This window comes from Heteronotia binoei, chromosome 21 (genome assembly GCF_032191835.1).
Source record: "Heteronotia binoei isolate CCM8104 ecotype False Entrance Well chromosome 21, APGP_CSIRO_Hbin_v1, whole genome shotgun sequence".
Taxonomy (NCBI): domain Eukaryota; kingdom Metazoa; phylum Chordata; class Lepidosauria; order Squamata; family Gekkonidae; genus Heteronotia; species Heteronotia binoei.
The window spans coordinates 173,969,542-173,995,392 of NC_083243.1; the positions used below are offsets into that span (position 1 = coordinate 173,969,542).

The window sequence follows — 25,851 nt, forward strand, 5'->3', positions numbered from 1 at the left end:
GCACATAAGGGAGACAAATCCAGTTCCTTCTTGACCCCAAAGCAGGTCTGTAATGTGATTCTGGTTCACAGGCCAGAACAACATGATGCCAGCTGAAAGGTTGAGAAGCGTCCATCTTTCTGCTCCTGGGAATGAAAAAGTTTCGGGCTCAGAGAGGTGGTGTGGGCAGTGCCATAAAAATTCCTTCACTTTTGGCAACCTTTAAAAGTCCTGTTATCAAAGCATAAGGAAATAAGAATGACCCAGGAAACCTCCAACACAAATAAATGGCTTGTGTCTGTCTGTTAATCCTCAGGACAAGACAGCAGGAAGGTTAGAGGCCAAGCACTCCTTTTGGTGTGAATGTGTGTTATAACCTGTAAACTGATCTCACAATTCTGACTTTTAACAAAGTTTCTATTTTTCTTTAATTAATTGCTAAGGCCATCAAAGTCAGCCAGTCCCCTGACCACTTGATGGATGCCCATCCATGTTTGACACTAAGAGAGAAATCTATCACTTTTGGGGAGCTTCAAAGGAACCAGTTTTGGGAAAAACAAGGCCATAAAGTCATTTGGCCAGTGTAATTAAAATGCCTATGTTGGGGTATGGATCTATGATACGAATGGTCTCTGATTGGCTATTACACATATGACACCCCGACTTTCCATTGGTGTGACACTCTGCCCCCTCATTGGGTAGTGGAATTGAGTGATGTGACGTAATTTACCCTAGAAAACAGACAACCCAACCTGTCAGGTTTAGGGTTCGTGGATGCTGGTTGCAGAAGAAGAAAAAGGAAGGAAAAAGGGAATCCCTTCACCCTCTCCTTCCCCCACCCCCTTCCTACCCTCACCCCCCTCCTCTCAAGAGAAATCTCCCTCCAGAAGCCTTGCATTTTCCTCTGACTGAGTCTACCCTGCAAAGATCTAGGTATTGTATCACCCTCCCCCATCCTGCTTATTCAGCTAACCTCTTGTATTCCTCTTGTATGCTTGAAATTGTTTGATTGAGAGGTAACTATTTGAAACCCTATGCTATAATAAAATCCATTATTAACCAAAGGATTTTCAGTGGTCTATCTCCGTAGACAAAGACATAGATCCCATACACCTCACCTCTCGTAGGCCTACCATTTTGAGCTAAGAAATATTAACATTCCCCAATAAAAAGTTGTTTGAGGTGTAACAGTAGGGTTCCGTGATTGAAGCGAGCCATTTCACACTTATCCGCTCTTATCTCGCTTCCACCAGCGCCAGCCGTTTTTGCCTGCCGGCTCGCGATCTCCAGCTTTTTTTTTTTTTTTTTGGAACGTCGGGCTAAGATCGCTATAGCGACATATCACAACAGCAGCACCATAGAGATGGCTAGGCTCTATTGAGATAAGTTACCAGGTTTCAGCGGTGGCGATATCTGGCATCTTAATGGAGCCCAGGCATCCCTATGGTGATGCTGTTGTGATACATCGCTATAGCGCTATAGCGATCTTAGCCCGACGTTCCCCCCCCCAAAAAAGCCGGAAATCGCGCGCGCCGGCGGGCGAAAAAGGGCGCGAAAACTGCTCCCGGGTTAGATACTGGACATTTCACACAGCACCCCATAGCGATTTCAACCCGGAAGGAGGGGTTGAAAAGTGGAAGAAGCTGCTCTTTGTTTGTAACGACTCAGGCACGCCTCACTACCGGGACAGCCGCGGGAGTGTGTGAAAAGGTGAGAGTATTCCGGTAGCAGCCAGTTACTGAATCGGGTCTGTCTGAAATGCCAGCAGAAACCCGTTACTGTTCAGTAACTGACCAGCTTCCATACCGGAATACATAGACTGTGTGAAAAAGCCCTCTGTCAGGCACTAACTGTCTCTCCACAGATTCTGTCAGACACTAACTACTGCCTCAGCCGTTAGCTGTCAATCTCACTGAGAGTTCTGAGCACTCTGGCCCCCACCCTCAGGTCACCTGACGCAGGCTCTGTGTGTCCTTGGTTTTCTGTTTAACCCATACCTTACTGTCACAGCCAGCCTCACCATGTTCATAGCCCAAGGCAAAAAGGCTTCAGTCCCCACCCCAGTCAGTTGTTTCCTCTGATGGCAGTGGGGGAAGTGGTTCCAGAATAGTGCTGGGTGTAAGCACTGTACTCAAATATCCTAAAGAGACAAGAGAGTCCCATTCTAGAACAGCTACCTTAGGAAAACTGCATGCAGAGCTTAGAATTTATCTGGATTACAGGAGAAACAGAGCTGCAGCCAATCCATGTCCCTTCCTTCCAATGTCTAATAACATTACAATGCATCATGTACTACCTTTATTCTTGCAGTCCTGCCTGCCATCAATGGCTATTAACTGGTGGTAGGACAACGAACAATGTGATGTTATTCAAGTAGGTTACAAGGAAGAAGGAGGAAAGAGGCACGGAAGTGACATGGCTCTCTTGCGACTTCTAGCTGGACTGTTCGACATGCTTCTCTTCTCAGGTGGGACTAGTGCTAGTGATTTTATTTATTTGTTTGTTTATGTTTATGTTAATTTTGATGCCGCCTTATCCCGCAAGTGGGCTCAGGGAGGATTACAGCAAATTTAAATAAATAACAATGAATGATAAAAAATTAATAATAAATTTGACAGTTAAAACAATTTAAAAACCAGTTAAAATTACTTTGTTTCAGGTGGAAGACAAATAATCAGGCCGTAATACAAATAGAGCTGGAACTGATGATTTCTCAGTAGGCCTGACAGAAGGTGGGATACTGTGGCAAGGGAGGTCAGACTTGATGTACTGTGGGTGTCCGCTGCCTCACTCTGTGGATTGGTAAGACATTGCAAGTAACTAAAATCTTGGATGTGTCAGTCCCAGGCCATGCAGGGTTTTAAATGTCAGTACTAAAACATTTCAGGGAAATGGAAGAGGCCAGGTCTATCAATAATAAGACCTCCATGGAAGATACTAGGTTCTGGGCCTGCAAAGATGCATCATCATCAACATGGACATTGAAATCCCTCAAGACCAATAACTTGGGGAAGTCCAGTGCTCAGGTGGATACCATGTCCAGTAGGGCAGGCAGTGTATCTGGTGGTGCTTTAGGTGGTTGGTACACCAACCAGATGGTCAGGGCAACAGCTTCACCTTCCCACACCCAGGTCTTGGTCACACAAGCCAGTTCTACCTTTTGCTCCATGAGATAATGTTGGAATACAAGCTATGCACATTCCAGCCATTATATAGTTAACTGTTTGTTTACCTGATAGAGGAAGTGATGTATTGTGACCTAAACTCAATTGTGGGACGGTTCTTACTTTGCCCGCGAAAGTTGTGAACACAACATTGGTCAGAGAGGATGTTAGGTGTGAAATGCTTTGATCTTGTATGCAAGGTTTATTGCTCTTCTTCCTGGCGAAATGCTTTTTGGGGAGAAGAACAGTGTAGACAAAGAACGTAGCCATGTAGATAAGACGTAGATAGACTAGCTGGTAAGCTAGATGTTTATTCTGTTTTATCCCAAGTACCCTATCCTGATGTTTTCTAGTAAACTTTATTTCTTTTGCTAAGCTTAAGCCTCGACTCCAATTACTGCCACTCCAAACCTCTGAATTTAGCATGTATTTCCTAACATTTTGGTAGCAGATGATAAAAGATTCCAACAGATAATCTCACAGGACAGAGGTCTTATTATTGATAGACCTGGCATTAAACAACACCAGTGTTGGAGATGGGTAAACATTCCTAGCTCCACAACCGACATGTCTAGGGATGGGACAAAGGTGAGAAGAGGTCTGAGCATTCCCATATCTCTGGCCTCTTCCATTTCCCTGAAACCTAGTCCCACCACCATACCACCCCTGCCCCTCTATTACTGGGATTTCCAACCCTTGCATGGCCTCTCCTGCTCAGGCGTTATTGGGCCAAAATGGTCCAGCTAAGCATCTGCAGAGGGACCAAACCTGTGGTCCAAGATTTTAGTTACTTGCAATGTCTTACCAACCCTCAGATTATGGCTGAAGGCAGCATATTTTACCAGCCCTAAACTGCACCCCATTTTTGTTATTTCAATGTCCAACTAGATGTGGTCAAGGATTACATTATATTAACTCTGCCCTTTCCCCTGCCTTACCTTGCTGTACCTTTTTCTTTAAGCATTTTGCTCCCAGCCTGGCACTGGGATACTGAAAGTGAGCTGGGATGGAAGAAAAATACTTGCCTTGCTTTCACTTCAGGCCTTACTACTTGTTAAGCTTTTCTGTAGAGAAATCCACTGGTTGCACGAAGAGATGTGTTTTGAAGTTCTGTACTTCCCAGGTACGATCAGTCAGTTCAGATCAGGACCATGGCATACGGGGGGCAGCCCTTACATGCCTTTTTGACTAGGTCTCTATTGTCCCTAAAAGCCAGCAATGCATATTCCAGCTTGCAACTTTTTAGTTTAGAAAAAAGATTACTAATGTACGATGCGGAGGAAATGGAGAGAGAGGATGTTTTCTTCCTCTCCCAAAATACAATAACTAGGGGGACCCAATGAAATTAATGGGAAGTAGATTTAGGACAAGTAAATGAAAGCACTCTCTCATACAACATGTAATTAACTGGTGGAACTCACTGCTGTGGGATGAAGTGATAGCCACTATGAGATTCATGGAGGTCCATCAATATCTGTTAGTCATAAGGGCTAAATGGGACCACAAAGCATGATATTCATAGAGGAAAGGTCCATCGATATCTATTAGTCACAATGTCTAAATGGGATCACAAAGTAGGCCTCCAAATGCTAGCTGCTAGGAGGGGAGCAGTACAGGGTTAGGTTTTGGCTTCTGTGCTTCTGCTGTTGTGCCTTCTAAGGCATCTGGTTACCTCTTTGGGAAAGAGGATGCTGGATTAGACAGACCAATGGCCTCTGGTGTTCAATCCTGGCTCATTCTCCTGAGTCTGCCCCACCTTCAATCTGCTGCCCCCTCCCTCTGTTAAATCAGCATCTTCCTTAAAGACCTGAAAATTGGGGGGGGGGGGACCGCATGTCACTCAGTAGGACTGTGGAGGGAACTCATACCCATCCATGTCCAATGGGAATAAAACTCTGAATAATAATAAATGGTAAGGCTATAAAGAGGTTAGGTACATGTGGCGCTTTATGTAATCTAGTGCAGGAGATGAATAAAGCAAGGCAGTGCAATGATAGCTCTGTAGTACAAAACCGCCCCATGGCTTGTTTCATATCATCGAATGCCAGAAGACCCTGTGATCTCAGAAATCTTGCTCTGGAGTGAATATCATTCAAAAAGCAAATTATACGGAAGATGAGACTGTCTGTTCCTATTCACAACAGATATACAGATGATTAACATGCAAATAAGATTAGTGGAAACAATTCCTATCGATTAAGGTGTAATTTCATTGTTAATAAAAGGCACCCATGGTACCAATTTGGGCTTCCAAATCGTCTCAACTGAAAAACATCTTTTTAAAGATATGGTTGTGGTTCCCTTGGAACTGATTGTTTAGAAGTCTCGAAAATCCATCATGGCCAGCAGAAACACACAGCAGATTCCTCAAGTGTAAATGAGATTCCCTCTAGGAAGTCTGCTTGCACTTTCCCCCCCAAGACTCAGACAAAAGTTAGCTAAACCTGTTCTTCCTGCATACAGACCCTGTCCTACTGAATTTGGCCTCATCAGCAAACTGCATTCCTTCAGCCAGAAAGTCCAAGATTATCAAGATTAGCTATCAGCATTAGCAGAAGGAAATATCCAAGCAAACATCCATAACAGGTCGGGTTCCCAGCCAGGAGACTTTGAGATCCTTAACATCACAATGTATTGTTATCATATGGCTATCTCAGAGCCTTGGGGGGGCGGGGGGTGGTGGGCTCCCTCTGGGTATCCTACCCCCCCCCCCCAGGGAAAGTGTATGCGCAATACATAGCCTCTCCTCTCCCGGTGTAGTGAATGCCGCGTGGTCACTGTCTGGCTATGCCTGGCAGATGGTCACTGCATTGGCCTCTCCTGCATTACTGCATCCGTAGCAACACCTTCTCGCTGGTCCCCCCCGTTTTTCACAGAGTTTGCTACGTCATGGTGCGACCGAATTGTCCGGCGGTATAACCGGATGGGCAGGCTGGGCCCGCCAACCTTGCCAGCCTAAGAGAAGGAAAACTCTAACATCAAACCCGGGCAGATAGAGCTCGTTAATGTAACACCTACCACCTGGAGGACTCGCTGCCGGCGTCCCGGCTTACTGGGCCATGGCAGATGACCCCCAGGTGAAAGGGTGGAGCCAGTACCGCGCACACTGGGCTTCACCTAAAAAATTCCTCTGCGCAGGCCTGACAGTCCAGCAGTTCAGCTACCTGGGGTGCATCATCTCCTCAGATGCTAAGATCGACAAGGAGATTGACAACAGGCTGGCAAAGGCAAACCGTGCCTTTGGCCGACTGCACAAAAGAGTGTGGAGCAACAAGCATCTGAAAAAAGGCACAAAGATCAATGCTTACAAAGCGGTTGTGATGACGACCCTCATCTACGGCTCCGAATCGTGGGTTTTATACCGTCATCACCTGCGACTCCTTGAGCGCTTTCATCAGCGCTGCCTTCGCACCATCCTCAACATCCACTGGAGTGACTTTGTGACCAACACTGAAGTTCTCAAGCGGGCGGAGGTTACCAGCATCGAGGCACTGCTGTTGAAGACACAGCTGCGCTGGGCAGGGCATATTTCTAGGATGGAAAACCACCGCCTTCCCAAGATTGCTCTGTATGGCGAACTCTCCACCGGCCATCGAAATAGAGGGGCACCAAAGAAGAGGTACAAGGACTCCTTGAAGAAATCCCTTGGCACCTGTCGCATCAACCATCACCAGTGGTCTGACCTAGCCTCAGATCGCAAAGCATGGAGGCGCACCGTCCACCAGGCTGTCTCTTCTTTTGAGAATGCACGCATAGCTGGTCTTGAGGACAAAAGGAGATTGAGGAAGAATCGCACTGCTACAGCACCAACCCTAAATCAGACTTTTCCCTGAAGCCACTGTGGCCGGACCTGCCTGTCCTGCATTGGTCTTGTCAGCCACCAGCGAGCCTGCAGCAGACGTGGACTATTGCACCCTTCTTAAATCTTCGTTCGCGAAGCCAAGCCGAGAGAGAGAGAGAGATCTCAGAGCCTGTGTATAAATGATAACTCTTCAAAGACTCTTAAATATGGAAATAACACTGCTGATACTACACATGCTCATTTTCTTTTATACATATACCCTTTTTTATACACACACACACACACATATATATAATGCTACTAGCCCTTTTCTTAAGTAAAAATATATGCATATATTGGTATAATTTTCTACAGTGTAAGACCAGCTACTTTTACGCACAGTTTAAAGCCCCACCGCACCCTGAAGCCCACCTTGGGCCAGTTAAGCTAATTTATTTCACAACGTTGTTCTAAGGATAAGAGCTCAAAGAGAAAAGTTCTCATAGCTGTAATGGCCCAAGTGAAAAATGTTAAGAATCTACTTCTGGCTTTTGCGTTTTCAAAGAAGAATGCTCCTCACACTGATGTAGCCAATCCTCCAAGAGCTTACAGGGCTCTTAGTACAGAGCCTACTGTAAGCTCCAGTAGGATTGGCTACATCAGGGGTGTGTGGCCTAATATGCAAAGGAGTTCCTGCTACAAAAAAAGCCCTGTGACTTCACCCAACACTCTCCAGTTCATTTACCTCTGCAACATAGTCTGTCTTCCATTTGAAGATAGGCTTGCCAATCCCCAGGTGGGGGCAGGGGATCCCCCAGTTTGGAGGCCCTCCCTCCACTTCAGGGTCATCAGAAAGGGGGGGGGAATGTCTGCTGGAACTCCATTATTCCCTATGGAGACCGATTCCCATAGGGCAAGGGGTGGCCATCAGTAGCTCTCCAGATGTTTTTTGCCTACAACTCCCATCAGGCCTAGCCAGCATGGCCAATGGCCGGGGCTGATGGGAGTTATAGGCAAAAAACATCTGGAGAGCTACCGTTGGCCACCCCTGCCATAGGGAATAACGGAGAATTGATCTGTGGGTATCTGGGGCTCTGGGGGGGGCTGCTTTTTTTTAAGTAGAGGCACCAAATTTTCAGTATAGCATCTAGCGCCTCTCCCCAAAATACCCACCAAGTTTCAAAAATATTGGACCAGGGGGTCCAATTCTATGAGCCCCAAAAGAATGTGCCCCTATCCTTCATTATTTCCTTTGGAAGGAAGCAATTGAAAAGGTGTGCCGTCCCTTTAAATGTGATGGCCAGAACTCCCTTCGGAATTCAATTGTGCTTGTCACATCCTTGGCCCTGGCTCCACCCCCAATGTCTTCTGGCTCCACCCCCAAAGTCCCCAGATATTTCTTGAGTCAGACCTGGCAACCCTATTTGGAGACTCTGTAGACTGCAGACATTGGCATGGGCCTTATGACATTGTTCTCCCAGTTGCTTCAGCGGCTTCCTTCTACTATGATTGCTGCCTTTGCCACTAGCAATTCCAGGCAGGCAAGAACAATGCTTTTCAAGGAGCCCTTCTGCACACAGAAGTGCTAGCAGTAGAGGAAGCAAATAACACAGCAGTGAAGAATAGCTGCTCAGCTGTTGTAGAGAAGCATGAGGGGAAGGGTGGGTTATAAGTAAAAAAATAAATCATAAACCATATCATAGTGTCCAAACATGGGGTCTTTTCTCCCCCAGTCTTTTTTTTACTGCACATCCAGGGAAAGCATTCTAGGGAAATCAAAATCTTGCTCTTTTGTGATACTTATATATCTGTTATTCACTGTTGAGAGCTAGGGGATACACTGGGGGGGGGGGGGGGTGCAGTGATTTAAGAGTTAAGTCATGGAGACTCCCATATGAATCCCCATTCTGCTGTGGAAGCGCACTGGATATCTTTGTCTCAGCCTAATCTATTTCACAAGGTGGCTGTTAAGAAGATAAAATTGAGCAGAGGCGAATGATGTTGTAAGTTACTTTAAGGCCCCACTGGGGGAAGAAAGCAGGGTATAAACATCTAAAATGAACAATTCTCCACATTTGCACTAAGTGAATTGGGCTGAGAAGTTTATCCACTGATACATAAAAGATTTTATCTGCTTTTAATATTTTTTAAAGTTTTATTTGGAACTTTTATCTGCTGCTGTATAAAAGTATTCCAGAGTGTATTTGGATGTTATTTATAGTCATATTGCTGTATTTGTTTTAGTGCTGCAAATTATGTCATTGTTTTATATTGCTACTGTATATTTCAGGGGTGGCCAACAGTAGCTCTCCAGATATTTTTGCCTACAACTCCCATCAGCCCCAGCCAGCATGGCCAATGGTTGGGGCTGATGGGAGTTGCAGGCAAAAAAAAAAAAAAAACATCTGCAGAGCTACCGTTGGCCACCCCTGGTATATTTTATAATTTTAAAAACAATTTATTGACTTATTTTGATTTATGTTAATTGCCTTGGACACTTTTTTTGGAAAGGCAAGGTATTACCACCTTGTATGAGTAAATAATAAAAGGACAACGGCTGTAAGCCATCTATTGCACAAACAACCCTGTTCTTCAGACCCCTGTGATAATTCTCTGAATGGTTGTGTGTGTGCGCGCGAATGTGAGTGAGAGAGTGTATATATGTGTGTGTGTGTCTACTTAGCCTCCACAACATACCACCCGAGTTGAATACACCGGCAGCAGGTTCTCTGGTCTTCCGAAAAGGTTTGGGCAGGTAAGGAATTAAATTAGTATAAACTTTCCAGAGTCTTAGCAACTAGGCTCCTGCACATGCCTTCATGTTGGAATACTCTTAGGAGTCCTTGAAAATGCTAGCTTTCCTGCAAAGGATAAGTTTTTATTGGGGATGGGCATGAAGTGGAAAAATGTGGTTCGAGCTGGTTCATGTTTCATGAGTGAACCACAAACCAAACTGAACCAGGAGGTTCATTTGTGAACTGAACCAGTTCATGTCCCCCACCGAAGTCCCTCGCTCAAGTGTTTTGGGCTGTCTTGTGCACTCCCTTTAAACTTTAAAGGGACTACAAAAGGCAGCCTGAAACAGCTGAGTGGCAGGAAACAGGCTACTCCCCACCACTCAGCTGTTTTTGCAGCTTTTTTGGGGCGGGGGGTGGGGGGACAAAAAGCAGGAATTTAAAAGGACTTGGAGTCCCTTTAAACCCCTGCTTTCTGCTTTATCTACAAGCTAGATAAACCACAACATCTAAACCACCACAAACTGCTTTAAAAGTTCATGGAAGTTCATGATGGTAGACCTGCCATAAATTTTGGTTCGCAAACCACAAACAGGACAAAATTTGTGACAAATGTTACTTTGTGGTCCAGTTTGTGCCCATCCATAAGTATTGTCTTGTTCAGAGTCTGTTCTTCTGGCCAGAAGATGGTGCTGTGGCCACACAGTTTAGTAGCCATACCAGACCTCTCTCTGTTTATCACAGATCAATGTTGATTTGTAGCATCTGTTTGATGCATCTAACTAGAAGGGTCCACAGAGTAACACATATCTCCCCTGCATCTGCCTAGTATAATCTAAACTGACATCTTGTGCTGTAACATGAAGATGTAGATTGGCCTGTTGCTGTTGCATCTGCTACAAAATAATTTTGGTAGACATTCTGCAAATCCAGTGTCAGGGCTATTATCCTTTCTTAACCTTCTTACTTGCACTCCTGGATTTTTTTAAAAATAGTTTTTCCCACGGATTTCCTCTCCTATTAAATACCGAATAAACAACCAAATTCTGCTGTAATGGTTTGCATTATAAGAATTGGGGGGGGGGGGGACAAAAAACCAAAACCAAAGTAAAACAAAGATGGGCTACAATAGCCATGCACACTGGCTGGTTTAGGATATGTGGAATTGCCTACTAGCTAACCAGGATAGTCCTGTCTGCTCTTAACTAGTGGCAGCTCCCCAGGATCTAAGGAAAAGGGCTTTCCCAGCCCTGCTATCTGACATTTTAAGATAATGCCAAGAGTTTGGCCTTCTTGTACAAAACACATTCCATGCCATGCTTTTCATCCATGCAAGCTGTGCAAATGAGAAACCAAGTGCAAAAAAAGCCAAATGAATGCCCAACTGAACAATGTGTACAACAGGGTTGCCGGGGAGTGGGCGTTTGTTTTAAGTACAGGCCAAATAATTATGCACATAAGAATTCCTAGCCAGATATTCTTCAGGTACAGGCCAGTTGCTCTAGAATAACCCATGCAGAAACCAATTGTGTTCAAGAGCCTACAACTACATTTGTGTTGTCTCTCCGCTCAGCGTAAGGAGCGAGCCCATATTGCACCTAATAGCTTGCCTGCAGTGCAGATATGCCCTATGCCAGGAATAGTATTGGATGCTGGCTACAATCCTACCCAGAGGAGAACCAGTGTTGAAACTCACATTGATTTTAATGAATCAGGATTGCAGCTTTTTGTCCAAAATCAGAATAAGAACAAAGAACTTTTTTTTTCAGGAATTTGGCTTGACATTTAAGTCTGTAAATCTACAGCTGCTCACACAGAATACCAGATATTGCTCCCTCACCACAGCCTCTGCCTTAGCATGAGCCTAGCCCTTCTGGTGGAGGAGTGTTTTACTGACAGAGCTTGCTACCACACAAGGAATCTCCGTCTTTCAAAATCTAGTCAGCCAACCTAATGGGAACCAAGCCTGCACTGAACCAAGGCCTGTCTAGGAAGTTCTCTGGCGGTTGGCCTTATTTACAGCTCTAGCTGCAGCCAGGTTGAACTGCAAGGATTTCTAGCTTTTATTGACTTAAATGTTGGCAGTGGCAGGAAATTAAAGTAAACTCAGCCTGCTAATTAGTTATTCCTTGTCTGATGGCTCTAGCAGCAGCCAAAACCCAGCATATTTGATGGACCTTTTAATTCACTGCTTTTGCTGCTTGCATTTTATCTTTCTATAACATCAGGATTCCTTGGATATTGAATGACTCAGCAGAAATGCTCATGCTCGGACCAGGCTGAAAGCAGATGGTGTATGTTTATATATAAAACCCTTTGTGGTTATATGGGATTAGAGGCAAACAATAGAGTTCCCTCTGAATCACAAACACACTCATCCTCATACAGCCACATTATATTCAGTTTCAGCATTTGGGGGTACCTTGGGCAAGACACTCTAAGTGAGCCCACTTAATATGGAAGAGGTGAGATGTGCCAAATGAGATTTCTCTCGCTCAAAGTGTCAATGGCAAAATGGTTGGGATAGCAGATCCTTGTCAGAGCAGGGGCCTGGCAAATGCCTGATCTGACTTCCTCTAGGCCTAGCCTTCACTGCTTGTATAGCATTCTCTCCCTTCACCATACAGAAGTGACCAGATAATATACAACCCCCAAATGATTTACACAATAAGGACATTATAATACATGTGCACATGAGGACAAACAACACACACCTATGAAGTCACTCAGTATTCTGGTGTTAAAAACACATTGCGGCCTACACATGGGCTGCTTTTCATAAGATATTTGTACTCAAGTATGGATGCCCAACCTGAATACAAAATGTATAGCAAGAACCGGTCCTCAACAACATGCATGCTTAATTTCACATTAGAACTTTCTTCTGCCAGTTTATACATTCTATAAGAACAGCCCAACTCCATTGTGATGGCTTCTTTCTGTGGGAAAGATGGGTTCTACTATGTGCTTCTGCAGCAAATGCTGCAAGCTGCAGAGACCAGTGTTTGGAAATGAGGTTAACTTGTGTCCAGAAGGTTTGGGCATTTAAAGCTCTAAGTTGTGTATTTACTGCTTGTTTATGATGCATAAGATTCATGTGAAAATCATACCCCTTATGAAAAACTTCCTCTTCATATAACATCAGGTACAGCATGGAATCTTTTCTTTACACTTGTCAAGTTTTTCACACGGGAGTACTTCCAAACACATTAACTTCCACCCCCCCACCCTGAAAATTAGGAGAGTTCAGTCTTTCAGTGAGGTCTTTACTACCACAATTAATAATTGAATTAGCCCTAAGTTACTAGCATTTGGTCAATACTGTGCCTTAGACAGCTAAGTACATGGGAAGGAACTGATATGTGAATCCTGGCAGGAGAGTGACTGGAGTTGAATGGAGCAATGAGAGAAGATCAATATGAATGTGAGTTGAATAGTGCAATGAAATTTGCACCAGAATCAATTCAGAAGAACAAAGTATTGCAAGGTAGGGCTTGAAAGTGACTAAGATGTCCAATTCAGACAAGTGGAACATGGATAACCAGAGTAGAGAAGAAATGAAGCCAGATTTAGTTGAAAGAGCTGGCAGTAGAAACTACAAAGCAGGGAACATGAACTGGAAAACCCAGACTTGGAAGAATATGTCACCAGGATGGGTCAGGAGGAACCAAGGGCTGGCTATGGAGCTTGAAAGAGCAATATGGCCCCATCCTTAGGTAGCTCATACAAAGGGCACCAGCCCACAACCCAGGAGGCCAAATCCCAATCACTCCTGCCCAGGTCTCTTATACAGATTGCACAGGCCAGCCCAGATTCACTGTAAGCTTACTTCAGTAGACACTAATTAGTCATCAATTCTCCACTTCAGTAGCAAGAGCTCCCTCCGAATTTAGTATCTGCACCTGGGGAAAGGCGAGTCTACTCACTCCGACTTCTCAGTCTCTGTGTCAATTTTCTCTTTTCCACAGGTTCTGTGTCCTTGAATCTGTACCTGAATCCCAGCCTCCGAGCCATCCATTCATGTCTGAACAAAAGGGTGACCTGGATCCTCCATCTGTTTCCACCGTCCTTGATGACACACTACCTTTCAGTGGATTGATGGTGGGGCAGTGCTTCCAAGTTAGTACAAAGAACATTGCATCTGCGTGAGTCTCAGGGTTCCAGTAATGATTCAGAAGATGCAATTTAGTTCCACATTGATCTTCTTGCCATGGGCTGGACAGTACTGGGCAGGGAGACAGCATTCAGCAGAGCCAGTACGGGGAGCTGAGAGTGTTTGTGCATCTGGGTACCATTTAATTTCTGCCAGCATGTGAGGTACAAAATTATGTTGCTGATTTTTTTTTTCCTCCCTGGTTTTGGAATGGGCAGTTTGATTGAGAAAGAACGGCTTAGTGTGACTTCCAAGTAGACAAGCAAGCGTTGACCTTTTAATATATGAGCGATATAATTTCCAGCAGCTATAATCATTTCACAAGGGAAATGGCACAAACTGGAGACCTTGTACTAGTGGTATTAAAACAGTCCTTATTATACCCACTAAGCTTTGTAAGAACATCCTCTCCTACTCAAAGATTTTGAGCCTTTTTTGTTCTTGGCTAGGTGTGCAAAGGTTATCAGGACAGACAGATCTGCAGAGGCAGAAAGAAACTATTTAAAAAAAAAAACCCACTGGTGCCTAAATAGCAGACAGACTCTGATTCTCTATCTCTGCCACCTATTTCTCTTCCTATTCATCTCAATGAAAAACTGCCAATATCTAGTAATAAGGCCATTAGCCAAACAATCGGGGGAATCTCAGAAGTTTTTGCTCTTTTCAGGTGTCTTCTGTGGTTCACAGTAGCACTACCCTCCATACTATCTACAGAAACTATTGCAGTTTGCACAACTCTCTGGAATCGCTCTTCTGTATATTGTCTAAGAGGCAATACGAATATACCTTGAGCACAGAAAGAACAGTCAGGGATAATCCTGGAAAGCAGACAACACTGACTGACCCTGGTAGAACAATGGCCTGACTAAGCCAGATTCCTCAGTAGCGGTTGCTCCACCCCAGGGCTTCTGCTTTCCCCAGCTCAAGTGATTGATTCCCCACTTTTAGGTTTGAGATATATCAGCAGGCACATTTTGACCTGTGGCTCCCTCCAATTTCCCTCGTAGCTTCCTGGTCTTGGTTTTTAGAGATCAGGAAGCTGAAAGGGAAATGGAAGGGAGCTGTGGGTCAAAATGCACCTGCACAGCAACTAGTGGGGAATCAGTCTCAGTATAAGGCAACTTCTTGTGTTTGTCTGTATGTGAGAGCCATGCTACAATTAGTATTTTTTCCCTTTATTTCAAAATTGGTTATGCCAATGACTCTACCCACTCAGCCTAAGAATCACAATTTTCATATAAAATAAAAGCAGGATCTCAGTCTTCATTGTCCTGAAAGCAAATCTGGAAATGTGCTAGCTCAGAGCAGCTCCCAGCTACCTCCCTATGGCTCTCAAAAGATGTCCCCATACCCCACAGACATGCTTTCTCTTTGCCCCTCTGTCCTTTATCCCTTTCCCAAAGCTTCTATCACAGTCTCAGCCAAAAAACCTTTTTTTGGTATCTTTATTGTGTGTTTGTGTGTGTGTGTGTGACAAGATCAGACTTGCCTGGCTATCTAGGTCAGGGTAGTCCAAAAATCTTTGTAAAGGTGGGGGGGGGGGGAAGAAGAGGATGAAACCTTTCTCTCAAATACATTTTCCACAATAAAATACAGGAAGCAAATGAAGATTAAGTATTTACATAATCTGTTCTGCACACCTTCAGGTTTTTAAACTAGAGATTCCTTAGGGAAGCTTTCTAGACTCGTCGTTCGGATCTAGGGCAGATCTGCAGACACCAGTGGTCTTTTCAGCTGCACAGTGATCTTTTGAATGAGGAATCCATTCAGTTCTGCTTTCAGATTTCTTAGCACTGGATCCAGTTTTCTTCTTCCTCTTAGCAGCAGCTCCTTGGCACTGCTGAAGGTAACTGGTGTGCCAAAACCTATTTCTGTGGGTGGAATACACTCACTAGTCTCGGTCTAGGGTTTTAAAAAAAATTCTGTATATTTATTTGGCTCTAATAAGGCAACAACTTTAGCTTCTATTCAAATCTCAAGTATTTTCCCAGTATGCTTTTCAACTGTTAAACAGCCCTATCAGCTTCTTCGTTGCTTTAGGTCCGAGATTTATCAGCAACTTATGAGATATACATTCTTTAGCTAGCTCATTTTCATAGGTGAGCAAACAACCTGCAGTGTTATTTCAAGCTGTTCAAATACTGGAGCCTTTCATATTATCTGACCTCTCTTTTAATATCATTGGTGTTAAGGCTGCTTTCTGAATGCTGGTTAGCTCTCTGTGAGCTAGGGCAGTAGAATACACCATCCCCTTTGTCTGGGGGGACAGCTACTGTTGCTGGTTATGTTTACTCACTCAGCCATATCCAGTTTTAACTCGTATCATCTCCTTTTGTACCAGTTTGCTTCATTTACAGTCCACAGAGGTGGGTGAATTTCTATGCACAACAGTTTCTGATGAATGTCCATTTTGGTCCTTTGATATATCTCCTTGATCGCATCATCCAAACTGAGAATGCATTCTATTCAGTTTGGAGGAAGGAAAAGAGGGATAGTTCTAAAAAGCTAAAGGACTTCTCTGTAAACCTTCGGTCAGCAAAGAGTTTTCCTGAAAGGATCTTGTTGAGAAGGGAGTAAGTGATGAGTCTAGGCCTCAACCCGTTTCCTTCCAGGGCCTCCCACCAGCTGCTATTGCCACGAATATTGCCCATCTGCATTTCTCCAGTGATTGTTGTTAGCAATGCAGAAGTTGGAGAACACCTGGAGGGGCAAAATTTTGCCTAGGGCTTCCAGCTGATCATCTATCTATGTAAGAAAAGCTTTGCTAAACGCATTTTCAGTTGGAAGCTCTCTCTCCGGATGCACAGCTTTCTCTGTAGTCACTGGTGCTGACTCCTGTTTCTTGAAGTCAGGTTTGATTTATCTTCTCTAACTGTTTGGAAAGCAGACTGCTCCATTTCATCATGTAACTCAGATTCTTAGGAAGTAATCAATATCCTATATTCTGGTCACTGTCATCAGTTTCCCATGCCAATTGGATCCTGGCTAAGGAAACCAGCAAGGGGGCTTCAGAACATTAAGGCCTAATTTAAATGTGCAGGAACAGAAGGACTTACCTATTTAAGATGGCACCTGTCCAGCATCTCATTTAAAAAGGGCCCCTAAGTGTGCAACTCTACTATACAGGCCAGCTTGCTGCTTGTCCAGGCTACAGCTCTCTAGCATGTTAACATTGTGCATGTTGTGACTTTAAAAAAAGATACTGGGCACGTGCAAGACTAGATGCCAGTGTTGAGTTTAAGAAAACATAAAAGAACGGAGGTTTCTGTAGGAAACTACAGAAGGTAATGCGTACTAGAGCTTCCTTTTAGCAGAACTGTGTACGAGAAACTGGATCACAGAGTTATGTTTGAAATGCCCTCTTTGTTCCTTCTGTGATTGGCTGATATAAACTACAGCCTACAACAACTGTATAAGGCCAGGATCCAACAAGACTGTTGTGACTGTAACAGAAATAATTCTGAAGAAGATATCAAATCGTATCTTAATTAGCTGGCAGACTGTCAACTGTAATACTTTACTGTATTGTACTGTATTGTACAGGTATATATAGGGACTGTTTGTACTGCATAAACTGTATATATTAACGCTTGGTTTTACACAGCATCGGTTTTAAGCCAGATCAGTTGCTCATGAGAAACAGACAGTAATCAGGTGTGCAAGCTGAATTGGGCTCTTTTTTGGTACCCTCTGCAGGCAGGGCTTGTTCCCTTCTAACTTAATTATTGTACTGCACATAACACTGAGGCATTGTGCCGTTATTAACAGCAATTATCTTCAGCATTATATTACACATCACACAGTGTGCTTGATTACTAGATGCTAAGAGTCAGGTGTGAAAGGCCCTAACAATACTCACCTCCTACAAACTGGACAGTCAGACACAAAGCTTATAGTGTCCAAATGACGCTCTCATGTCTTTCCATACCATTTTCTGATATCATTGGCTGCTGTGAGGATCTGCCAAAGCACCATCCTGTTTCTGCTCTCTTTCCCTTCTACCCAGTGGACAGGTTTCAGAGTTGGGAAGGCACTCCCTCATTTCCATTGGTCCTTCCAATCTACACTTGTGGCATCATGTTTACCTGCTCCTTGATCTCCTCCAGTCCCAAGGTGGCAATGCTCCCTGAAGGCTTCTTCAGAGGTGGCTTCGGGCGTCTTAGGCCATGGGCTACTTTGTCACGGATCACCTGGGAGGCAACGAAAGCAACAAGAAGAATGGTAGCTGGATATGGGTACTTTGCAGCCTACAGGAGATATATGTAAGCATTTAGCACACAAACATATCTGATTCTGAGAGGTGATATGATCACCATCTTCAAGTACTTGAAGGGCTGTCATATAGAGGATGGTGTGGAATTGTTTTCTGTGGCCCCAGAAGGTAGGACCAGAACCAATGGGTTGAAATTAAATCAAAAGAGTTTCCGGTTCAACATTAGGAAGAACTTCCTGACCGTTAGAGCAGTTCCTCAGTGGAACAGGCTTCCTTGGGAGGTGGTGGGCTCTCCTTCCTTGGAGGTTTTAGAACAGAGGCTAGATGGCCATCTGACAGCAATGCGGATCCTGTGAATTTAGGGGGAGCTGTTTGTGAGTTTCCTGCATTGTGTAGGGGGTTGGACTAGATGACCCTGGAGGTCCCTTCCAACTCTATGATTCTGTGATTCCAACTACTAGTAGGAACTCACCCTTCACTCTCTTTCTCTTTGCTTTATGTCACTGTGCTAGACAACATCCAGATCCTCAAGGGTAATAGCTTTTCTAGAGTTATAAAGCCTTGGAGTAGCTGAAGCCCTGTATTCTGCATGGGCAAAGCCTGTGTGAAAGGTCCTTGCTAGAATCAAAGAACGAGAGGCAAAGGATGGAGCTGGACCAGATGTTATTGGCTTAGCCCCTAGCAGCAGGCTGGGGGTTCCACAAACGTTGGGGGGGGGGAGGCATTGCCTCTGCTGAGAGGTCATCAAGGCTGCCGGAATCATTCAGGAGGGCATAAATGGTTGGGAAAGTAGTGCATGGGTATGTGATCTACCTCTCTGCTGCTGCTCTCAGGCATAGCTTGATATTCTTTGTCAGACTTCACCTCCTGGGGGTTGCAGATTAGGGTGGGTATGCCCTCTGGACTTCTCTCTTTCGCACACGCCATACGCATCTCAGCAAAGGATGGTGGGGGAGGGAAATTCACAACACCTTTAGCCCCCTCTCCCCAGCCCTTGGCCCACCCTCTGATTGCTTAGGTTCAGCTGGGCCTGTCCTCCCATACTGCCTTGGAGTTGTGCTTAATGAAGGCCTGTCTGGACAAGGTAGGGCCACTCTGGACTTTTCCAATGCCCTCCAGTTAGGCTTCCCAATCCCCAGGTCCCAGCGGGGGATCCCCTGGTTTTACAGGCTTCCCCCCTCCCCCAGCCAGCTGGCCGGCGGGGGAAGCTCCACCCCCATAGCCATTATGCACCTCCAGGAATGATTCCCATAGGGAATGATGGGGAATTGATCCGCGGGTGTCAGGGGCTCGGGGGGGGGGCTGTTTTTTTGAGGTAGAGGCGCCAAATAGCATACGGAATGATGGGGAATTGATCTGCAGGTATCGGGGGCTCTGGGGGCCCCTGTTTTATGAGATAATGGCACCAAATTTTCAGTATAGCATCTAGTGCCTCTCCCCAAAATACCTCCCAAGTTTCAAAAAGATTGGACCAGGGAGTCCAATTCTATGAGCCCCAAAAGAAGGTGCCCCTATCCTTCATTATTTTCTATGGAAGGAAGGCATTCTAAAATGTGTGCTGTCCCTTTAAATGTGATGGCCAGAACTCCCTTGGAGTTCAATTATGCTTGTCACACCCTGGCTCCTGGCTCTGCCCCCAGCGTCTCCTGGCTCCACCCCCAAAGTCTCCTGGCTCCACCCCCAAAGTCCCCAGATATTTCTTGAATTGGACTTGGCAACCCTACCTCCAGTTAGGGGTGGGGCTTAGCTCATTCCCAGTTCCTGAGCCAGTGGGCTTCCCTCTGTGCTTTCCTTCCTTATCAGCATTCCCTGACTTGAGGCTTCAACATAACCTCTTGCTGACTAGTGATGCTCCTAGAAAGTCACTACACCCTGCCTCTGCCTATCTCCAGGTCCCTTCTGTGGCTCCTGTCTCTGGCCTGTTCCAGCTTTGTCACCCTGGTCAGCTGTCCCTGGGTAAGCTGGTGGTGGGGCCTCCTCCCTGCTTTCTTTGCAAGCTGCTCTTGCAAGTGAGTCTGCCTGGATTCACCCTGCCTGCCTTCCCTAGCTGCTTCCACCTTTTGCTTCTGCAGGCCTCCAACTGGGCCTTCTGCTGGGCCATATGGGTGCGGGGAGGGTTTTTCCTACCCTACCAATCAGGGCCGGCCTGTCCACTAGGCAAACTAGGCATTTGCCTAGGGTGCCTGCCAGCACCAAATTCGGCCTCCCCTCCTGCCCTGCCCCTAGGCAAATCCCTATTTGCCTCCTCCTCCCTCCATCAAAATTTTAATGCCGGGGAATGGGCAGTAAAGCACTGCACTCCCTGGCTCGTTAAAGGCTGACCCCACCCTGCCAATCAGCTTGTAAAACCACACTGGGGGCTGGGGGCTCCAATGCTGCCCCTCAGGTGCACTCACAATCAGCGCTGGGGCAGCAGCAGCGATCCAGCCACTGAAAGAGCGGCCACACCACTGCCTCCTCCCCACTTTCTTCCCACGCAATCCAGGAAGAAAGTGGGGAGAAGAAAGCGGCATGACCACTCTTTCAGTGACTGGATCGTTGCTGCTGCCCCGGTGCTGATCTTGAGCATGCCCAAGGGGTAGCATAGGAGCCCCCGGCGCGATTTTACCACCAATCAGCTGATTGTGGGGGGAAGGGCCAGACTTTAAAGAGCCCAGGAGCATGGCGCTTCACCACCTGTTCTCAGGCATTAAAACTGTGACAAAGGGACGAGGGAGGGAGGAGATGCCATGGTGGGGGACGGTGGTGGGATGCCCTGCCACAGGGCACAGCAGGGGGCGGGGCAGCAAAACTTCCTGGGGCACTATGTGCCCTAGGGCTGACCCTGCTGCCAATTTTGCTGCAGTCACTTGGTTAAGAACATAAGAGAAGCCATGTTGGATCAGGCCAATGGCCCATCCAGTCCAACACTCTGTGTCACACAGCGGCAAAAAAAATTATACATACACACACACTGCGGCTAATAGCCACTGATGGACCTCTGCTCCATATTTGGTTGGTCCTGATGCTAATGGTGTGCATCTCTGTGTGTGTGTGTGTGTGGGGGGGCTTTTCTTACCCTGATGTCCCTGTGGCCTCACAGCCAGGCCCCAAAACTGTACGTAGGTGTGAGGAGGGCTTTGCCAGCCCATAACCATGTTCCACCGCAAGTCTGAGCCAGTTCCACACAAGCACTTTCCTGCCTGCCTTACTATTGCCCTCACCTCATAAATGTAGTCAAGGATTTCCAAGACAGTGAGGACGCTGGCTCCAATGAACAGGCCCATCTGGCCTCCAATGTCCCCTAGCAGGAAACAAGACAGTTAGGATGGAAGAGAAAACACCGAAAGCAGGTCAACTGCTGGAAAGAGGTTGGTGGTAGGGAGAGCGACAGAGTCCCGTGCAAGGCAACTGCTGCTTCGTTGCTTATCAGAGAATGGGTTATAAGGGAAAGGTGGAGACAGAACCAGAGTGGCAGAAGAATTAGCGTCACGTCTTTTTCTTTGGGGCTATTATCCTATTTCTTATGGGAGCTCTGTGAGACAGTGTTCTTTCCCTGATTCAGGATGGAAGAAGGGGGCCTTTGATACAGCTCCAGGAGCAGGCACAGTGGAGATGGGATAGGATGGCAGAGGTGTCTCTTGCTGGGAGTCTCAGTTCAACAGTGTGCAGGATGCCAGGGATCTTGAACCAGGGCTGGAGCAGGAAAAGATCCAGGTGCCTTAGGCCAAACCACAAATGACAGTGGCCATGAGTCCATTCCATGACTGGCACCATTTAGAAGAATCTGTAGTTCTTTAGAAGACAGCTGCGAGGCCTTGATCTAGAACAGGCATGTAGCACAACAGCTCCAGAAGTTATTGTTCGTTTAAAACATTTTAATGCCATTTAAAACGTTTTAATTCCACCCAATCAGGGCCCCCAAGGTGGTGAAGATAAAAGCACTAAAACATTTGAACAATTAGAAACATTTAAAATTATAAAAATACTTCAATGAAAATGCATACACAAACATCACCAGAACCAAGGAGGTAGGCCAAGGATCTTTTTGGGGGGTATGTCAGAAAAAAAACAAAAAAGCCTTCACCCACTGTCGGAGGACACCGATACAGGAAGACAGACCCATCTTGCTGGGGAGGGAGTGCCAAAGTTTTGGTGGCAGGACCAAAAAAAGCTCTTTCCCGGGTTGCCACCTGTCTAGCCGTAGATGGCTGGGGCAACCGAAGCAGGGCCTCCAAAGATGGACAGGCGTGAAAGGATAAATTCATATGGGAGAAGGAGGCCCTAAATGTATGTTGATCACAAGCCATACAAGACTTTAAAGAGCGATACCAAGTACCTTGAATTGAACCTGGAAACAAATTGGAAGCCAGTGTAAATGGAACAAGACTGAAGTGATATGGTCCAGACAACACTCTAGCTGGAGAATTCTGTCCTATCTGTAGCTTACGGACAGTCTTCAAGGTAAGCCCCATGCAGAGCACATTGCAGTCATCTAATCTAGATGATACCACCATTGTCTCCCTGACCTTCAAAGCATACTTTTTGGGCTGTTTCTGCACCTGAAAAGGCATTTGGTGGTGGGGAACAAGAGCTCCTGAGGTTGCCATCCTGCACACTCGTTCTGGATTGTGGCCTCACAGAAATGTTTAAAGAACTACAACTACAACTACGGGATGGACACATGGCCACCACCACTTGTAGTTTTGCTCTCTGCACCACTGGGATGACCTGCAGAAAGGGGAAGCCTCTGGGCTGCTGTCTGCTGAGCTGCATGTACCAGCAGGGTTGAAAGCCAGAATGTAAGACTGTAGCTGCTCGTTTAAGTGCTGTCATTACCAGAACAGTCCAAGAAGTGCTACCAAAACCTGTAACGCCTTCACTTGGCAAGACTCATCTGTTGTAGCAATATGCTGCTTGGCCAAGACAGTCCCTTCAGGCTGCTTATCGATGCTTTCTTTTTGTATCTGCAGCAGTTGCCCTAACACAAGGATGGTGGCAGGATAGCTGAGCACGTTCACTTACCCAGAAGCCCTGCCAGGTTGTAGGCCTTTTTCTGTTCAATTGCCTCATAGTTCAGTGCCTCAAAGAAGATGTCCAGCACTAGGAAGTTCTCCCTAAAGAGTGTTGGAGAGATAGGTAGAGAAGGAGTCACACAGGCTGGACTTTCCCACTTTGTTGCCAACAGAATTCCCTCCTGGCCCTATTTATTGTGTCCTGGAGTTCCTCACCCTCTGATGGCAGGAGCATCCCCCTATTGCTCTCAGCTTCAGACTAGATTGTAGATCTTATCAACAATGAGACACTCACCTAATATAGGTCTCATTGCGGTTGTACTTGCGAGCAAGGTACCGGGCTGAGCCCTTGTTGGGGATGCGCACCATGGAGATCTCCTTGCCGTAGCGTGTCAAGTTGCAAGGTGTAGGGCAGACACAACGTTCCTGGGAATCCTCAACTGCTGTATCTGTGAGTGGATTGGTCTGTATTAGTCATAATGGGGAGAACTGCTGAGCATACCACCACATATGAACATATGAAGCTGCCTTATACTGAATCAGACGCTTGGTCCATCAAAGTCAGCATTGTCTACTCAGACTGGCAGCGGCTCTCCAGGGTCTCAAGCTGAGCTCTTCTACACCTCTTTGCCTGGACCCTTTTTTGGAGATGCCAGGGATTGAACCTGGGACCTTCTGCTTCCCAAGCAGATGCTCTACCACTGAGTCACCGTCCCTCCCCTGCTCTCCAGGGTCTCTAGCTGAGGTTTTTCACGCCTACTTGCCTGGACCCTTTTTAGATGGAGATGCCAGGGATTGAACCTGGGACCTTCTGCTTCCCAAGCAGATGCTCTACCACTGAGCCACTGTCCCTCCCCTGCTCTCCAGGGTCTCCAGCTGAGGTTTTTCACGCCTACTTGCCTGGACCCTTTTTAGTTGGAGATGCCGGGGATTGAACCTGGGACCTTCTGCTTCCCAAGCAGATGCTCTACCACTGAGCCATCATCTCTACCACCCACCCATCCATGATATGGCAAAGGAAGCAGCAGTTGTATCCCTGCTCATGGATTGTGTTGCCTAAGAAGCCACCATTGGGATGAAGTGCATCCCACTTCATGGGAACATGGGAAAGAGAAATTTATGGAGTTCTCTAGGCCCATCCCCAAAACATAACATGCCTCCATTCCACAAGGTGATAGCTACTGGCCTCCTTTGTGCTAGCCAATTTGACTCTCAAAGCTGGTGCACCTATCCCACCCTTGGAGCCTAAAGAACCAACACTACAGTGGATCCCCCAAATTCCATCTCCTCCACTTGAGGTTTATCAGTTGCCCCAAACTTCCCCCTGTTGGGCTGGTCAGTATCTGGGGAAGTACCTACCAAGTGTGTGGTCAGCACATTCAATGTAGACATTGGGTGAGCAGATGGATTCGTTACCTGGAAGAGAAGGATCTGGTTAATGAGATGCCTAGGAGGATCTAGTTGTGTCCCCTTTACCCAGAATTCCAGTACCTATGTCATCATTGGGTTGTGGGGAGGGTGAAGGCTGGTAATATCCTTAGGTAACTTTAGGAAGCGGCCTGGGATTATATGTAGAAGAGTCTTTCCTTTCCCATGCTACCTTGGGGCAGATGCTTCTTTCAGGTCAGAAGCAGCAAGGGAACTGTAAAGGAATGAGCCTTTGGTCCAAGCAGACTAGGTAAACCTAAGCAGCAAGCAGGTAATAAGATTCATTTAGGAATGGGTAGAGAAGGAGCACGGTGGAACCAGCACCAGGAATGAGGTATGTGTAACAAAAACACTTTCTCCTCTGGACTTGGAAGGATGAGATATGTGGAGTAGAGATGGTGGTGTTGTAGATCAGGTAGCTGGCAGGTGGCTGATTCATCTGTGGGCTTGGGGAGAGTGAAAGGGGCACACCAGCTCTTGGTTTAGGTGAGATGTGTTAAGAGGGGCTACAGCCAGCCCTATAAGCTTTGAGCTCTGATATGACAGTGTTGTGTATTGGTTAGGACTGGAGAGATCTGTGTTTCACCTCCTACTCTTCATGAAACTTGCTGGGTGACTTTGGACCAATCACACACCCGACCTACCTCAAAGCATTGTTGTGAGGATATGATGGAGGAAGGAAGACCCATATACATTGCTTTGAGCTCATTGGAGGAAGCACAGCATAAAACTGTGATAGATGGAAGGGGTGTGGTCTTATTTTTCCCCCTCAAGAATGTTCAAAGGCCTGATGGTGGTTGCCAGTAGGGCAAAGTCATGAATCATGGGCAAGTTGTATCATAATGATCACAGAAAGGTGTTTGCCCCAGATGGGTCAGGTATTCTTTTTCACTTGCTACCCGCTAAGTCAATGGACACAGAAGAGGAAAAGGTTGCAGTACAGAAGAAATAGCATGATCACCCTTTTTTCTGGCCCTGCTCCTGTGCCATGAATAGCAGCAGGACACCCAGAAATTTAGCAGGCGAGGCTTTTCCCAGCACAGAAGAAGAAGAAGATATTGGATTTATATCCCGCCCTCCACTCCGAAGAGTCTCAGAGCGGCTCACAATCTCCTTTCCCTTCCTCCCCCAGAACAGACACCCTGTGAGGTGGGTGGGGCTGGAGAGGGCTCTCACAGCAGCTGCCCTTTCAAGGACAACCTCTGCCAGGGCTATGGCTGACCCAAGGCCATGCCAGCAGGTGCAAGTGGAGGAGTGGGGAATCAAACCCGGTTCTCCCAGATAAGAGTCCACACACTTAACCACTACACCAAACTGGCTCTATAGGGCTCTATCCCTATAAGGGATAGGAAAAGTGTCTGCATATCAGACTGCTGTTAAAAGAACTGAGACAGAACAAAGGTG

The 25,851-nt window shown here is 46.1% G+C and overlaps 1 protein-coding gene across 4 annotated transcripts in view; it reads right to left on the reverse strand.

Moving 5' to 3' along the window:
* The window catches only part of ASIC4 (acid sensing ion channel subunit family member 4), a 324,105-nt gene that overhangs the window by 12,822 nt on the left and 285,432 nt on the right, over nt 1-25,851 (reverse strand). For 3 of the 4 annotated variants that reach the window (XM_060261612.1, XM_060261613.1, XM_060261614.1), the window contains exons 5-9: nt 24,379-24,435; nt 23,315-23,468; nt 23,030-23,121; nt 21,229-21,308; nt 17,898-18,002 (exon numbers count right to left, since the gene is read on the reverse strand). In XM_060261612.1, coding sequence (XP_060117595.1) covers nt 17,898-18,002; nt 21,229-21,308; nt 23,030-23,121; nt 23,315-23,468; nt 24,379-24,435 — 488 coding nt within the window. Of the gene's footprint in view, nt 1-4,721; nt 4,816-17,897; nt 18,003-21,228; nt 21,309-23,029; nt 23,122-23,314; nt 23,469-24,378; nt 24,436-25,851 lie in introns of those variants that run through there. The other variant, XM_060261615.1, reaches the window with a different exon arrangement.